Raw genomic sequence first — 16716 nt, forward strand, 5'->3', positions numbered from 1 at the left:
TCGCTGCGTTTCGCTTAATCCGTCGGCAGATTGTGACGGATTGCTCAGAATGTTGCTTTCTATTTTGATGATAAGGTATAATACCCATAGATCATAACTCTAAAGTATGTCCTCCGGACTCCGTCCCTCAGCACAATCCCCTGTCGTGGTGTTACCCTGGTCCTGAGCAAAATGGAAAACGCTACCTGTCACCTGAATACCAACAAACCATTCGGAACAGATGGAATGCTTACCTGAATTATGGAACATGATGGAGATACATTCATACAGATAGTTCCTTTATCTGGGGAGAGGAGTGCATGCAGGAATACCTCTGGGACACTGTCATCATGATTATATTTAAGTATATGGACACGTCTGATGTCACTGGCTGCAGAGGGGTTTCCATCCTGTCTGTGGGAAGATCATTGCATCAAGTATCCTCAATCACCTCCCAGTGGCTGAAGAGCTCTCAATGTTTAACCTTTGAGAGGCATTTTCACGGTGTGGCAAATTCAGAACAATGTACGTGACAGGATCAAATGCTGTGCTTGGCTTTTTTTGAGCTCATGGAATCCTCTGACTCTGTAAACTGCAAAAGCTGATCTTCCCCAATTTTGGCTGCGCTCAGAAATGTATTGCCACGTCCACTGTGACCCTCATCAACAGAACCAGCACAACTCTTTCTCAAACAAGTCATTACACCAACCCTTTACTCCATGTTCCTCACTGCCCTATTACACCTCACCTCCAGCAAATCACCCACTGTCTTAGAGCCTACAAAACAGAGGGGATCGATTCAAACTATGCTGCCTTCAATCCAAAACCAAAATCACTCCAGATGAAATTTGTGTGAGCAATCACTGAGAACCTGAGGTCCAGGTCATTGCCGACACCTAATCCAAGGCATCTGCTAAACTGGATCTTGGTCCATGTGACCAGAAATCCAAGATCCTCCTCAAACTAGTTCCCATAATACAAAAGCTCCTACAGTCAATTAAAATCCTGGAAAATGTGGCTATTTTCCATAAGTTGAGAACTGCTTCTTGACGGAGGCAGACATTGGAGACGAAATTCATCCTCAGCACCAAAGTGCAGATCATCCTTCAGCTGACTGAAGTAAAGGGTACCTATGGCCATGAGAAACAGGAACAGGCCATTCAGCCCTCCATGATGCCAGAAGAAACAGGAACAGCCCTCCACGCAGACCCAGGGAGAATGTGCAGACTCCACATAGATGTTGCCTGAGGGCGGAATCGAACCCACATCTCTAGTTGTGTGAGCCACCACGTCACCCTGCAATTATAGAGTCACAGAGTTGAATATTGTTCAAAGAGAGATGTGTCGAAGCTTATTGTCTTGCACTCATCAGGACAAATACACAAATCCAAAAAAAACTCATACAGTCAGAACAAATTAAGCTCTCAGGATGTTAATCAGTTGACAGGTTGATGCTGATTGGCTGAGGGATGACCACAGAGAAAACAATGGTTCCCAGTTAGGTAATGCCTGAACTTAAAAACATGTTGTTTTTGTATCCATAGCCATTGCCTTAGCCATTCCAAGCACGTGACTTCCTCCAGTTTTAAAATGCTCAGGGAACACTGACCATATCCTCCTGACCAGAACTCTTACACAATCCTGATTTCCTTTGTTCCATCACTGGTGGCTTGGCCTTTAGATGATTTAAGCCTAAAATTCTGTGTTTCCCTCCCTAAACTTCTTTGCCCTTTGATATCTCTTTCTTCCTTTAGAACACTTCTTACAATGGACCATCTTTTGTTAAATCTTTGGTTGCCAACTGTAATGCCTCCTTATATGTAGCTTGGTATCAAATTCTACCTGATACCACAACCTCTGATGTATCTAGCAATGTTTCATGACATTAAATGGAACTCTGTTTGAATATTGGTTGCAGTGTGAGTGTACTTGTTCAGAAAGCAATTGGAGTCAGCTGTATTCAATACCCTACTACCATTTACCGTCATTGTTTTTGGAAGGTTAAAGTGAAAAGGCATTGTTGATAATCATCTAATTGTTAATACCATCAAACAGTGACAGGAGGATGTTTCCCCACAACCTGCCTTGAGGTTGTTTACCTTTGTTCTAAACTGTGCAAACATCTGAGCTTCCACCTGTTAACTCAAAAACAGCACGGTTCTTTAGAGAAGCAAGTCTAAATTTAGTAAAGCCATATTCCCAATACCAGTGGGAAAAATGCACATTAATCGTATTTTCAGTTCATTTCTGCTCTTTATTCCCAAACAGGTTTAATGTGGCATGATGACGTTACTCAGCAGGTAATTGCGAAAGAACTGTCCAATCTCCATCAGAGCCATCACCCCCATCCAGAAGCTGGCTCATCAGACAACTTAAGGTGAGTAGTGGACAGAGTGAATTACTGTGTGCAGTCGGCTCCCTGTAAGGCCCTTTAAGGGGTAACTGTGAAAAAATAGGTAGTTCCAAAGACTGCAACTGTGGGAACTGAATAACGAGTTTAACTCAGACTACTTTACACAGTGAGTGGTGAATATGTGGAACATGATTTCCTGGGAGACAGTAGAGATGAACATTACTATCAATGGCAAGAAGAAAGTAGATTGATATTTGAAAGAAAATAGATAAAGAGTCATAGAGTCACAGAGATGCACAGCATGGAAACAGACCCTTCGGTCCAACCCGCTCATGCTGACCAGATATCCCAACCCAATTTAATCCCACCTGCCAGCACGCTTCCTATTCATATACCCATCCAAATGCCTCTTAAATGTTGCAATTGTACCAGCCACCACCACATCCTCTGGCAGCTCATTCCATACACGTACCACCCTCTGCGTGAAAAAGTTACCCCTTAGGTCTCATTATATCTTTCCCTCTCACCCTAAACCTATGCCCTCTAGTTCTGGACTGTCCTACCCCAGGGAAAAGACTTTGTCTATTTATCCTTTCCATGCCCCTCATAATTTTGTAAACCTCTATTAGGTCACCTCTCAGCCTCCGATGCTCCAGGGAAAACAGCCCCAGCCTGTTCAGCCTCTCCCTAGAATTTAAATCCTCCAACCCTGGCCACAACCTTGTAAATCTTTTCTGAACACTTTCAAGTTTCACAATATTATTCCAATAGGAAGGAGACCAGAATTGCATGCAATATTCTAACAGTGGCCTAACTAATGTCCTGTACAGCCGCAACATGACCTCCTAACTCCTGTACTCAATACACTGACCAATAAAAGAAAGCATACCAAATGCCTTCTTCACTATCCTATCTACCTGCAACTCCACTTTCAAGGAGCTATGAACCTGCACTCCAAGGTCTCTTTGTTCAGCAACACTCCCTTGCACATTACCATTAAGTGTACAAGTCGTGCTGAGATTTGCTTTCCCAAAATGCAGCATCTCGCATTTATCGAAATTAAACTCCATCTGCCACTTCTCAACCCATTGGCCCATCTCGTCAAGATCCTGTTGTAATCTGAGGTAACACTCTTCGCTGTCCAGAACACCTCCAATTTTGGTGTCATCTGCAAATGTACTAACTATACCTCTTATGCTCACATCCAAATCATTTATATAAATGACAAAAAGTAGAGGACCCAGCACCGATTCTTGTGGCACTCCACTGGTCACAGGCCTCCAGTCTGAAAAACAACCCTCCACCACCACCCTTTGTCTTCTACCTTTGAGCCAGTTCTGTATCCAAATGGCTAGCTCTCCCTGTACTCTGTGAGATCTAACCTTGCTAACCAGTGTCGAACGCCTTACTGAAGTCCATATAGATCACATCTACTGCTCTGCCCTCATCAATCCTCTTTGTTACTTCCTCAAAAAACTCAATCAAGTTTGTGAGACATGATTTCCCACGCACAAAGCCATGTTGACTATGCCTAATCAGTCCTTGCCTTTCCACATACATGTACATCCTGTCCCTCAGGATTCCCTCCAACAACTTGCCTACCACCAAGGTCAGGCTCACCGGTCTATAGTTCCTTGTCCTTACCGTCTTTCTTAAACAGTGGCACCATGTTTGCCAACCTCCAGTCTTCCGGCACCTCACCTCTGACTGCAGATGATACAGATATCTCAGCAAGAGGCCCAGCAATCACTTCTCAAGCTTCCCACAGAGTTCTAGGTACACCTGATCAGGTCCTGGGAATTTATCCACCTTTACCTGTTTCAAGACATCCAGCACTTCCTCCTCTGTAATATGGACATTTTGAAAAATGTCATCATCTATTTCCCTACAGTCTATATCTTCCATATCCTTTTCCACAGTAAATACTGATGAAAAATACTCATTTAGTATCTCCCCCATTTTCTGTGGCTCCACACAAAGGCCGCCTTCCTGATCTTTCAGGGGCCCTATTCTCTCCCTAGTTACCTTTTTGTCCTTAACATATTTCTAAAAACTCTTTGGATTCTCCTTAATTCTATTTGCCAAAGCTATCTCATGTCCCCTTTTGCCCTCCTGATTTCCCTTTTAAGTATACTCCTACTTTCTTTATACTCTTCTCAGGATTCACTCAATCTTTCCTGTCATATGCTTCCTTCTTTTTCTTAACCAAACCCTCACTTTCTTTAGTCATCCAGCATTCCCGATACTTACCAGCCTTTCCTATCACCCTGACAAGAAGATATTTTCTCTGGATTCTCATTATCTCATTTCTGAAGGCTTCCCATTTTCCGGCCGTCCCTTTACCTGCGAACATCTGCCCCCAATCAGCTTTCGAAAGTTCTTGCCTAATACCATCAAAATTGACCTTTCTCCAATTTAGGACATTAACTTTTAGATCTGGTCTATTCTTTTCCATCATTATTTTAAATCTAATAGAATTATGGTCGCTGACCCCAAAGTGCTCCCCCACTGACACCTCAGTCACCTGCCCTACCTTATTTCCCAAAAGTAGGTCAAGTTTTGCACCTTGGTAAATACAATGACTGCAGATGCTGGAAACCAGATTCTGGATTAGTGGTGCTGGAAGAGCACAGCAGTTCAGGCAGCATCCAAGGAGCAGCGAAATCGACGTTTCGGGCAAAAGCCCTTCATCAGGAATAAAGGCAGTGAGCCTGAAGCATGGAGAGATAAGCTAGAGGAGGGTGGGGGTGGAGAGAAAGTAGCATAGCGTACAATGGGTGAGTGAGGGAGGGGATGAAGATGATAGGTCAAAGAGGAGAGGGTGGAGTGGATAGGTGGAAAAGGAGATAGGCAGGTAGGACAAGTCCAGACAAGTCATGGGGACAGTGCTGAGCTGGAAGTTTGGAACTAGAGTGAGGTGGGGGAAGGGGAAATGAGGAAACTGTTGAAGTCCACATTGATGCCCTGGGATTGAAGTGTTCCGAGATGGAAGATGAGGCGTTCTTCCTCCAGGCGTCTGGTGGTGAGGGAGCGGCGGTGAAGGAGGCCCAGGACCTCCATGACCTCGGCAGAGTGGGAGGGGGAGTTGAAATGTTGGGCCACGGGGCGGTGTGGTTGATTGGTGCGGGTTTTGCACCTTCTCTAGTAGGTACATCCACATACTGAATCAGAAAATTGGCTTGTACACACTTAAGAAATTCCTCTCCATCTAAACCCTTAACACTATTGCAGCCCCAGTCATTGTTTGGAAAGTTAAAATCCCCTACCATTATCACCCTAGTATTCTTACAGATAGCTGAGATCTCAATAGACAATAGGTGCAGGAGTAGGCCATTCTGCCCTTCGAGCCTGCACCACCATTCGTTATGATCATGGCTGATCATCCTCAATCAGTATCCTGTTCCTGCCTTATCTCCATAAGGAGAAAGTGAGGACTGCAGATGCTGGAGTACCAGAGTTGAAAAAATGTGATGCTGGAAAAACACAGCAAGCCAGGCAGCATCCAAGGAGTAGGAGAATCGACGTTTCGGGCATAAGCCCTTCTTCAGGAATAATCTCCACAGTCCTTGATTCCACTATCCTTGAGAGCTGTATCCAACTCTTTCTTAAACGAATCCAGAGACTGGGCCACCATTGCCTTCTAGGGCAGAGCATTCCACACACCCACCACTCTGGGTGAAGACGTTTCTCCTCATCTCTGTCCTAAATGGCCTACCCCCTTATTTTTAAGCTGTGTCCTCTGGTTCGGGACTCACCCATCAGCAGAAACATGTTTCCTGCCTCCAGAGTGTTGTCCAATCCTTTAATAATCTTCTTTGTCTCAATCAGATCCCCTCTCAGTCTTCTAAACTCAAGGGTATACAAGTAAGGGTATATCTCCTTACAAGTTTGTTTCTCAATTTCCCTCTGACTATTAGGGGGTCTGTAATACAATCCCAATAAGGTGATCATCCCTTTCTTATTCTCAGTTCCACCCAAATAACTTCCCTGGATGTATTTCCAGGAATATCCTACCTCAGCACAGTTGTAATGCCATCCCTTAACAAAAACGCAACTCCCCCTCCTCTCTTGCCTCCCTTTCTATCCTTCCCATAGCATTTGTATCCTGGAACATTAAGCTGCCAGTCCTGCCCATCCCTGAGCCATGTTTCTGTAATTGCTATGATACCCCAGTCCCATATTCCTAACCATGTCCTGAGTTCATCTGCCTTCCCTGTTAGGCCCCTTACATTGAAATAAATGCAGTTTAATTAATTAGTCCAACCTTCTTGTACAGGTCACTTCTACCCCAAAAGAGATTCCAGTGATCCAAAAATGTGAATCCTTCTCCCATACACCAGCTCCTCAGCCATGCTTTCATCTGCTGTGTCCTCCTATTCCTGCCCTCGCTAGCTCGTAGCACTGGGAGTAATCCAGATATTACTACTCTCGAGGACCTCCTTTTTAAATTCCTGCCTAACTCTCTGTAATCTCCCTTCAGAATCTCAACCTTTTCCCTCCCTATATCATTGGTTTCAATGTGGACAATGACCTCTTGCTGGCCCTTCTCCCCCGTGAGAACATTCTGCACCCTCTCTGAGACATCCTTGATCCTGGCATCAGGGAAGCAACACACCATTCTGCTTTTTCGCTGCTGGCCACAGAAACCTCTGTCTGTACCTTGGATTAGAAAATCCCCGAACACAATTGATCTCTTGGAACTAGGCGTACCCCTCGTTGCATTAGAGCCAGTCTCAATACCAGAAACTTGGCTGTTCATGCTACGTTTCCCTGAGAATCCATCACCCCCTACATTTTCAAAAACAGCATACTTGTTTGAAATGGGTATATCCACAAAAGACTCCTGCACTAGCTGCCTACCTCTCTTACCCTTCCTGGAGTTAACCCGTCTATGTGACTGTATCTGAGACTTTCCCCCCTTCCTATAACTGCTATCCATCACATACTGTTGCTGTTGCAAATTCCTCATTGCTTCTAACTGTCTCTCCAACCGATCCATTCGATCTGATAAGATTCACAGCCAACAGCATTTATGGCAGACATAATCTGCAGTAACCCTTAAACTCTCTTTAAACTCCCACATCTGATAAGAAGTACATATCATTCTACTAAAGGCCATCTTTGCTCCTTCACAATCTACAGACCCAGAAAATAACACCGTCTTATTCCTCTACAAACACTGCCCCAGGTTAAATTCATAGTTATGGCTTATATTTCAAGTTTAATCAAGAGACGTATCTCCAAAAACATAATATCAAGAAAGAACCCACTCTACTCACTATTGCAGATTCTCTGTAGGTCACACTTAAAACAACAATACACTTATCTGCTTCTGTGCTGTGAACTTCACCCAACAGTTCCTTCAAGATCAGTTGTGAATTTCCCTGTTTGTTAGTTTTCCCAGATGCACTCCATTGTCCAGCGATACATGAATCCAAAAGCAAAGGCAGTAACTGTGCAGGTTCTCTCTCTCTCTCCTGCAATGACCTCACCGTGTGCTTCCATGTATCAAGAATGAAAGTTTTTTTTAAACTTTGGGACTGGCCAGGTGAACAACAGTGATCTTTTCTCTGACCCCATCTTCCTACTTTACTTAATCTCGCACCTATAATTTCTGAATACACTTGATGATGTTAATCAGTGAAATTGGCTACTTTATTTGAGCACTGAATAGTTTTCTTATTCATTCTTGGGATTTGTATGTCACCGGCTGCTCGGGTGTTAATTAGTCATGTCTAGTTGCCCTGGAAACAATGGTGGTGAGCAGGTCTTTATTACCAACCTTTATGGAGAGCAGAATTATTGATTGGTTGGACATGGGGAATGCAGTAGATATGGTGTGTGTGGATTTTCAGATGCTATTCAGATACAAGCATTGCTCAAAATATGTGGGCATGTGGTTTAAATATGAGATTGTTGATTCAGATTTGGTTAAATAATAGAAAATAAACAATTTGTGTAAATTGGAAGTAATTACACTGGAGGAAGATTGGAAGTGGATTCAGCATCTGCAGTTATTGTTTTTACCTCGAAGATTGGAAGTGGTCTACCACAGGGTTCAATGGAGGCAGTGGCAGTGCAATCCAGAGCTCCAAGATAATGTCCTGGAGACATGAGTTCAAATCCCATCGTAGTAGGTGGTGAAGTTTGAATTCAATAAAAATCTGAAATTAAAAAGTGTTGGTCTAATGGTATCCATGTGACCACTATGGTTCTTGTAAAAACCCAAGTGGCGCTAATGTCCTTTAGAGAAGAAAGTCTGTTGGCCTTGCCTGGTCTGACCTATGTGTCAGACCCACAGCAGTTCTGGGAAGTTAGGGATGGGCCTAGGCAGCAATGCCCATATCCTGTGAACGAATTAACAAACATTATATCAGAAATCAGTGTGTGAGTATACATGGAGTACATGGAGCTAGTCCTTATGGGCCATGCCCTGGCCACTTTTGGAATATTGTGTGCAATTTTGGGTCCCTCTCTGCTATAGGAAGGATATTGTTAAACTTGAAAGGGCTCAGAAAAGGGTTTGAGCTATAGGGAGAGGCTGAATAAGCTAGGACTTTTTTTTCCCTGGAGGGTTGACCTTTTAGAGGTTTACAAAGTCACGAGGGGCATGGATAGCTTAACCAACCAAGGTCTTTTTCCCAGGGTGGGGGAGTGCAAAATTGAAAGGCATAGGTTTAAGGTGAGTGGAGAAAGATTTAAAAGTGATCTAAGGGGCAATGTTTTCACGCAGCGGGTGGTGTGTGTATGGAATGAGCTGCCAGAGGAAGTGGTGGAGGCTGGTACAATTACAACATTTAAAAGGCATCTGAAGGAGTGTATGAATAGGAAGGGTTTAGGTGGATATGGGCCAAGTGCTGGCAAATGGGACTAGATTAATTTAGGATATCTGGTCGGCCTGGACAAGCTGGTCCAAAGTGCGTGTTTCCGTGCAGTATATCTCTATGACTTTATCCACCATGCGAGGTCCTCTGCACAGCCAGCAATGAGCTACAGCTGCCAGCTCCCTGTTCTGGGGCCCATGTCAAGAGTTCTCAATATCTAGCTTCTTTGGTGTATTTGGTGCGATTGGAAGCTAAATATTAATGAGGAGTGTTGCAGCCTTAATAAGACATTTAACAAGCTCTGATTTCCCAGAGTGGCAACTGGCCATTGCCGAGTGAGAAATCTGCCTCACTACTCAGCAAATACATAAAAGATGCTCAAATCTCATAGTAGCCCATGTCATTCAGACCCCTAGAAAATACCGCAAAAAGATAAAATGGAATAAACCATGCAATTTACATCTAATAAAAGTTTAAAGATTTCAAAGCACACAACCAAACACATTCCCATTAACCCCATCAGCATCTTATCACAATGCTGAAGCAACCAGAGTAAATACCCTTCTCTATCTCACATAGGGTTTGACCTAACTGTGGCTTCAGTCCTTGGCCAAGAGAATTTAATAGCATCTTCCTTAACTCATCATGTGTGAGAGCATAGACTTTCTCTGCTTACTGTGATCCCTTCAGGATTTTAGAGAAGCACTTATAGTGTGGAGCTCAACCCTGAGGTAACATTTCTATACTATTTTCTCCCTTTCTCGGGAGCCACTGCTTAAATATCCTGCTTCATCTAAGAACTCTGCAAAGTTGCCCAAACTGAAACTAAAAAAGAACATTATTATTTCAAGCTCTGAGTGTTACTCTAAGCTTCTATCTGAAAACTTTATGCACAATACTGTTTACTTTGTCCACCTGTAAACTCTCCCAACATAAACAAAAGTCTATTGCTGTCCAGGAAGTCCTTCTCTCCCACTGTGTTAAAGAAATTAAAGAAATCACTTTTGCCACAAAATCCTTAAAATTTACTCATTACAACCCTTCAGACACAGAAAACCCATATGCCACGAGTTGAAATCCAAATTCAAAAGTAAATGATTCCCACAAATTACATCGCAATGCCCAGTGTTGGCATTTGCTGATGACACAAAAGAAAAGTTCAGAAATCAGCTACAGAATATTTAAAAGACTTTGGGAATATCTGAACAAGCTAGTGTTTTTACAGCATTAAAGTTGATATATCAATGCAAATTGTTGTTGATACATGGACAGCCAGGTAGAAGATTTCATAGTTGAAGAGTGTGGTGCTGGAAAAGTACAGCTGGTCAGGCAGCATTCAAGAAGTAGGAGAATCACGTTTCAGGGATAAGCTCTTCATCAGGAATGAGGGGGTGTCCCAAGGGGCTGAGAGACAAATGGGAGGGGGGTGGGGCTGGGGGAAAGGTAGCTGAGAATGTGATAGGTGGATGACATAGGGGGTGAGGGTGATAGGTCACAGAGGAGGGTGGAGTGGATAGGTGGGAAGGAAAATGGACAGGTAGGACAGGTCAAGAGTGCAGTGCTGAGTTGGAAGGTTGGATCTGAGATAAGGCGGGGTGAGGGGAAATGAGGAGACTGGTGAAATCTGCATTGATCCCATGTGGTTGGAGGTCCCAAAGCAGAAGATGAGGCATTTTTCCTCCAGGCATCGGGTGGTTAGGGTTTGATGGTGGAGGAGGCCCATGACCTGCATGTCCTTGGCAGAGTAGGAGGGGAAGTTAAAGTGTTCGGCCACGGTGTAGTGGGGTTGTTTCATGTGGGTGTCCCGGAAATGTATCCGGATGTGGGGGTCCTGTCTCTCCAATGGAGAGGAGACCATATCGGGAGCAATGGATACAGTAGATGGCGTGTGTGGAAGTACAGGTAAAACTCTGATGGATGTGGAAGGATCCTTTGGGGCCTTGGACAAAGGTAAGGGGTGAGGTGTGGGTGCAGGTTTCACAATTCTTGTGGTGGCAGGGGAAGGTGCTGGGAGTGGAGAGGGGTTGGTGGTGGGGGGGGGGGGCATGGACCTAACAAGGGAGTCGTGGAGGGAATGGTCTTTAAGGAATGCAGATAGGGGTGCAGAGGGAAATACATTCAAGGTGGTGGGATCTGTTTGTAGATGGTGTAAATGGCAGAGGATAATACAATGTATCTGGAGTTTGGTGGGGTGGAAGGTGCCTGTCCTTGTTGTGGTTGAGAGGTGGGGTTCAAGGGCGGAGGTGTGGGAAGTGGAGGAGATGCGCTGGAGAGCTTCATTGACCACGTGGGAGGGGCAATTGCGATTTTTGAAAAAGGAGGCCATATGGTGTGTTCTTTAGTGGAATTGGCCCTCCTGGGAGCAGATGTGGCGGAGGCGGAGGCGGAGGAATTTTGAATAAGGGATAGCTTTTTTACAGGACGCGGGTTGGGAAGAGGTGTAGTACAGGTAGCTGTGGGAGTCATTGGGTTTGTTGTAGATGTCTGTGTTGAGTCGATGGTGATGAAGAGGTCCAGGAAGGGAAGGGAGGTGTCTGAGATGGTCCAGGTGAATTTAAGGTTGGGGTGGAAGGTGTTGATGAAGTTGATGAACAGTTCAACCTCCTCATGGGAGCATTGATGTAGTGGAGGAAAAGGGTAAGGAATGATGCCGGTGTAGCTGCGGAAGATGGACTGTTCCATGTACCTGACCAAGAGGCAGGCACAGCTGGGGCCCATGCAAGTGACCATGGCTACCCCTTTGAACTGGAAGAAGTGGGAGGATTCGAAGGAGAAATTATTGAGGGTGAGGACCAGTTCAGCCAAACAAATAAGAGTGTCAATGGAAGGGTACTGGTGGGGTCGACAGGAGGGGAGGTACTAATGAGGTCGATAGGAGAGGAGGTACTGGTGGGGTCGATGACAGAGTAGGTACTGGTGGGGTTGACGGGAGAGGAGGTACTGGTGAGGTTGACAAGAGAGGAGGTACTGGAGGAGTCGACGGGAGTGGAGGTACTGGTGAGGGGTTTTTCGGAGGGGAGGTACTGGTGGGGTTGATGGGAGAGGAGGTACTGGTGGAGTCGATGGGAGAGGAGGTACTGGGGAGATTGATGGGAGAGGAGGTATTGGTGGGGTTGACGGGAGAGGAGGTACTGGGGGGGTTGATGGGAGAGGAGGTACTGGTGGAGTCGACGGGAGAGGAGGTACTGGGGAGATTGATGGGAGAGGGGGTATTGGTGGGGTTGACGGGAGAGGAGGTACTGGGGAGATTGATGGGAGAGGGGGTATTGGTGGGGTTGACGGGAGAGGAGGTACTGGGGGGGTTGATGGGAGAGGAGGTACTGGTGGAGTCGACGGTAGAGGAGGTACTGGGGAGATTGATGGGAGAGGGGGTATTGGTGGGGTTGACGGGAGAGGAGGTACTGGGGGGGTTGACGGGAGAGGAGGTACTGGTGGCGTCGATGAGAGAGAAGGTACTGGTGGGGCCGATGAGAGAGAAGGCACTGGTGGGGTTGACGGGAGAGCTACTGGTGAGGTTGATGGGAGAGGAGGTACTGGTGGGGTTGACAGGAGAGGAGGTACTGGTAGAGTCGACGGGAAAGGAAGTACTGGGGGTGTTGATGGGAGAGGAAGTACTGGTAGGGGTTGAAGGGAGAGGAGGTACTTGTGGAGTCGACGGGAGAGGAGGTACTGGTGAGGTTGATGGGAGAGGAGGTACTGGGGGTTTGATGGGAGAGGGGGTAGTGGTGGGATCGACACGAGGGGAGGTACTGGTAGAGTCGACGGGAGAGGAAGTGCTTGTGGGGGTTGATTGGAGAGGAGGTACTGGTGGAGTCGACGGGAGAGGAAGTACTGGGGGTGTTGATGGGAGAGGAAGTACTGGGGGTGTTGATGGGAGAGGAAGTACTGGTGGGGGTTTGGTGGGAGAGAAGGTACTGGTGGGGGTTGATGGGAGAAGAGGTACTGGTGGAGTCGACAGGAGAGGAGGTACTGGGGGGTTGATGGGAGAGGGGGTACTGGGGGGTTGATGGGAGAGGGGGTATTGGTGGGGTTTGGTGTGAGTATTTTTAATGGTGTGACATATTAAGAAAAGGTGAGTGAAACATCAGAGCTTTTGAAAAGTGTTTTGAGTTCTGGCGGTTTAATTTGCTCCTGCACATTTGAAGTGATAATTGTGGCCTAATTCAAATTATTTATGAATAAATTCTATGCACGGACAAGGCACACAAGATCGTGACTTAGCTTTAATGCTGTCTTTTGGATAAGGTTGACGGGTGTGACATTGGTTGTGGGTAAGCTGTTGGAGATCATTCTGAAAGATGGGATTTAAAGTGCATTTGGAGAGGCAAGAACTGATTAGAGATAGTCCGCATACTTTTTTTTTAGATTAGATTAGATTAGATTACACTGTGGAAACAGGCCCTTCGGCCCAACAAGTCCACACCGACCCGCCGAAGCGCAACCCACCCATACCCCTCCATTTACCCGTTACCTAACACTACGGGCAATTTAGCATGGCCAATTCACCTAACCTGCACATCTTTGGACTGTGGGAGGAAACCAGAGCACCCGGAGGGTGCCCACGCAGACCCGGGGAGAATGTGCAAACTCCACACAGTCAGTCGCCTGAGGCAGGAATTGAACCCGGGCCTCTGGCGCTGTGAGGCAGCAGTGCTAACCACTGTGCCACCGTGCCGCCCACTTTCTGTGAGGAAAATCGTGTCTGACAAATTTGATTGAATTTTTTAATGAAATAACCAAAAAGATAGGAGACAGAGGTGATGGTGGAAAGTTGTCTCAGACTGGAAGCCTGTAACCAGCAGTGTTTCACAGAGATCCGGGCTGCATCCATTTTTGTTTGTTATTGAGTATAGACATAGGGTGGTCAGGACATGGGTTAGGCCACTATTGGAACATAGTGTGCAATTGTGCTGTCCCTCCTATCAGAAGGCTGTTGTGAAACTTGAAAGGGTTCAGAAAAGATTTACAAGGATGTTGCCATGGTTGGGAGGGTTTGAGCTATAGGGAGAGGTTGAATAGGCTTGGGCTGTTTTCCTTGGAGCATTGGAGGCTGAAGGGTGACCTTATAAAGGTTTATAAAATCATGAGGGGCATCGATAGGGTAAATAGACAAGGTTTTTCCCTGGTGTGAGGAAGTCCAGAACTAGAGGGCATAGGTTTAGGGTGAGAGAGGAAAGATTTAAAAGGGACCTAACGTGCAACTATTTCATGCAGAGGGTGGTGCATGTATGGAATGAGCTGCTAGAGGAAGTGGTGGGGGAACGGTACAATTATAATATTTAAACAGCATCTAGATGGGTATATAAATAGGAAAGGTTTGGAGGGATATGGGCCAAGTGCTGGCAAATGGGACTGGATTTATTCAGGATACTGGCCGGCATGGGCGAGTTGGATCGAAGGGTCTGTTTCCGAGCTGCATATCACGATGACTCTGTGGCTGTATTTACATGAATGATTTGGATGAGAATGTAGGAGGCAAGGTAAGTAAGTTTGCAGATGACAGCAAAATTGGTGGACAGTGAAGAAGGTTACCTAAGATTACAAAAAGTTCTTGATCAATTGGATCAATGGGCTTAGGGGTAGCAAGATGGAGTTTAATTTAGATAAATGTAAGGTTTTGCATTTTGGTAAAACAAACAAGGGCAGGGCTTATAAAATTAATACTAGGGCCCTGAGTAGTGTTGTCGAACAGAGAGACCTGGTTCAGGTTCACAATTCTTGAATTTTGTGCCAGAGGCAGACGGGGTGATTAAGAGTGTGTTTGGTACACATCCTTTTGCTTAGACCTTTTGATTATAGGAGTTGGAAGGTCATGTTGAGATTGTACAGGTGTTGGTGAGGCCTGTTCTGCAGTACCATGTGCAGTTCTGGTCACCCTGTTATATGACAGATATTATTAAACTGGAGAGGGTTCAAAAAAGACTTACCAGGATATTACTGGGAATGGACCGTTTGCGATATAAAAATAGACTGGATTTGCTGGCACTTTTTTCACTGGAGCATTGGAGGTTGAGGGGTCACCTTACAGAGATTTAAAAAGCCATGTGGAGCATAAATAAAAGACATTTGGATAAGTTCATGAATAGGAAAGGTTTGGAGGGACACAGGCAGGTGGGACTAGTTTAGTTTGGGAACGTGGTTGCCGTGGCCTAATTGGACCACAGGGTCTATTTCTGTGTGTTGTGACTCTAAAATCTCTCAGATAAACAAAGTGCTTTCACTTTGAAAGTTACTTTTTATAATTCCATTTTAACAAAAATGCCTGGAGATAACATTAAGTGTTTAATTCCCACTTTCATCCCATTTTAAAATTCAATGTTTAAGGTTTTTAAATTATTGAGCTCCTAAGCAGAATTACTGTCTTACTGTCTTACCTTATTGCCACAGGACCATGACCAATTACCTCAGACAGGGGAGCGGCAGTGTGGGGTGTGCTAGTGCTGACAGAGAGAAAATAAAACAGAATGGTGGGGAATGGAGACCTGGGCAGAGGGACAGAGGAGGAGGAGAAACATAGATAGAGACAAAAGACAGAAAGGTGAGAAGCAAAAGTGAAAGGCAGGAACAAAAGAGCAAAAACCAAGTGGGGCCATAATGCAATCTAAAGTGAAGATGACTGACAATGTTAAAAAGACAGGTCGAAAGCTTCATGTCTTAGTGCATACTGCATTCACAATAAATTGGATGAATTACTGGTATGAATAGATGTCAGCGATTGTGATCTATTACAATTACAGAGATATGGCTGCAATGGTGAACAAAGATGGGTACTGAATTTCTAGTGGTATTCATCAGCTAGGAAGGACAGACAAAATAGGAAAAGAGATGGGGTAGCACTGTCAGTAAGAGAGTAAAGCCAGTGTAATAGTGAGGAAGGATATTGGGTCAGAAAATCGTGATGTCAAAACTGTATGGTTGGCCATAAAAAAAATGCCAAGGGACAGAGAACATTGTTCACGGTTGCCTATAGGCTCCCAAACAGAGGTGGAGATGTAACAGAAGGCATTAAACAAAAAATCAGAGATGCATGCAGGAAGGCTACAACTGTATTCATGAGTGAATTTAACTAAAGTAGAGATTGGACAAACCAAACAAGCAATGGTACTTTGGAGGATAGTTTTGTGGAGTGTACACATAATGCTTTTTTCATATCAACACTTCAAGGAGCCAACCAGTGAATATGCTACTTTAGACTGGGTACTGTGCAATGAAAGAGGATTAAGTGACACTGGTGACACAGTGGCTCAGTGGTTAACACTGTTGCCTCACAGCACCACAGACCTGGGTTTGATACCCTCAAGTGACTGCGTGGGTTTCCTCCAGGTGCTCCAAATTTCTCCTACAGCCCAAAGATGTGCAGGTTAGGTGGATTGGTTGTGCTAAATTGCCCATCGTGTCCAGGGATGTGCAGGCTAGGTGGTCTAGCCATGGTAAATTCAGGATTATAGGGTAGGCGGATGGGTCTGGGTGGGATGCTCTTTGGAGGGTTGGTGTGGACTTAATGGGCCAAATGGCCTGCTTCCATAATGTAGGGATTGTATTCTATGAAAACATTCTTGT

At 45.2% G+C, this 16716-nt stretch overlaps 1 protein-coding gene across 2 annotated transcripts in view; it reads left to right on the top strand.

Annotated features, from left to right (window-relative positions):
* ptprn2 (protein tyrosine phosphatase receptor type N2) overlaps positions 1 to 16716 on the top strand; it is a 967505-nt gene that overhangs the window by 286059 nt on the left and 664730 nt on the right. For both annotated transcript variants that reach the window (XM_072576204.1, XM_072576205.1), the window contains exon 4: positions 2248 to 2356. In XM_072576204.1, the coding sequence (XP_072432305.1) occupies positions 2248 to 2356 (109 nt within the window). The remainder of the gene's footprint in view (positions 1 to 2247; positions 2357 to 16716) is intronic.

The sequence above is a fragment of the Chiloscyllium punctatum genome, chromosome 8 (assembly GCF_047496795.1).
Source record: "Chiloscyllium punctatum isolate Juve2018m chromosome 8, sChiPun1.3, whole genome shotgun sequence".
In the NCBI taxonomy this organism is placed as follows: domain Eukaryota; kingdom Metazoa; phylum Chordata; class Chondrichthyes; order Orectolobiformes; family Hemiscylliidae; genus Chiloscyllium; species Chiloscyllium punctatum.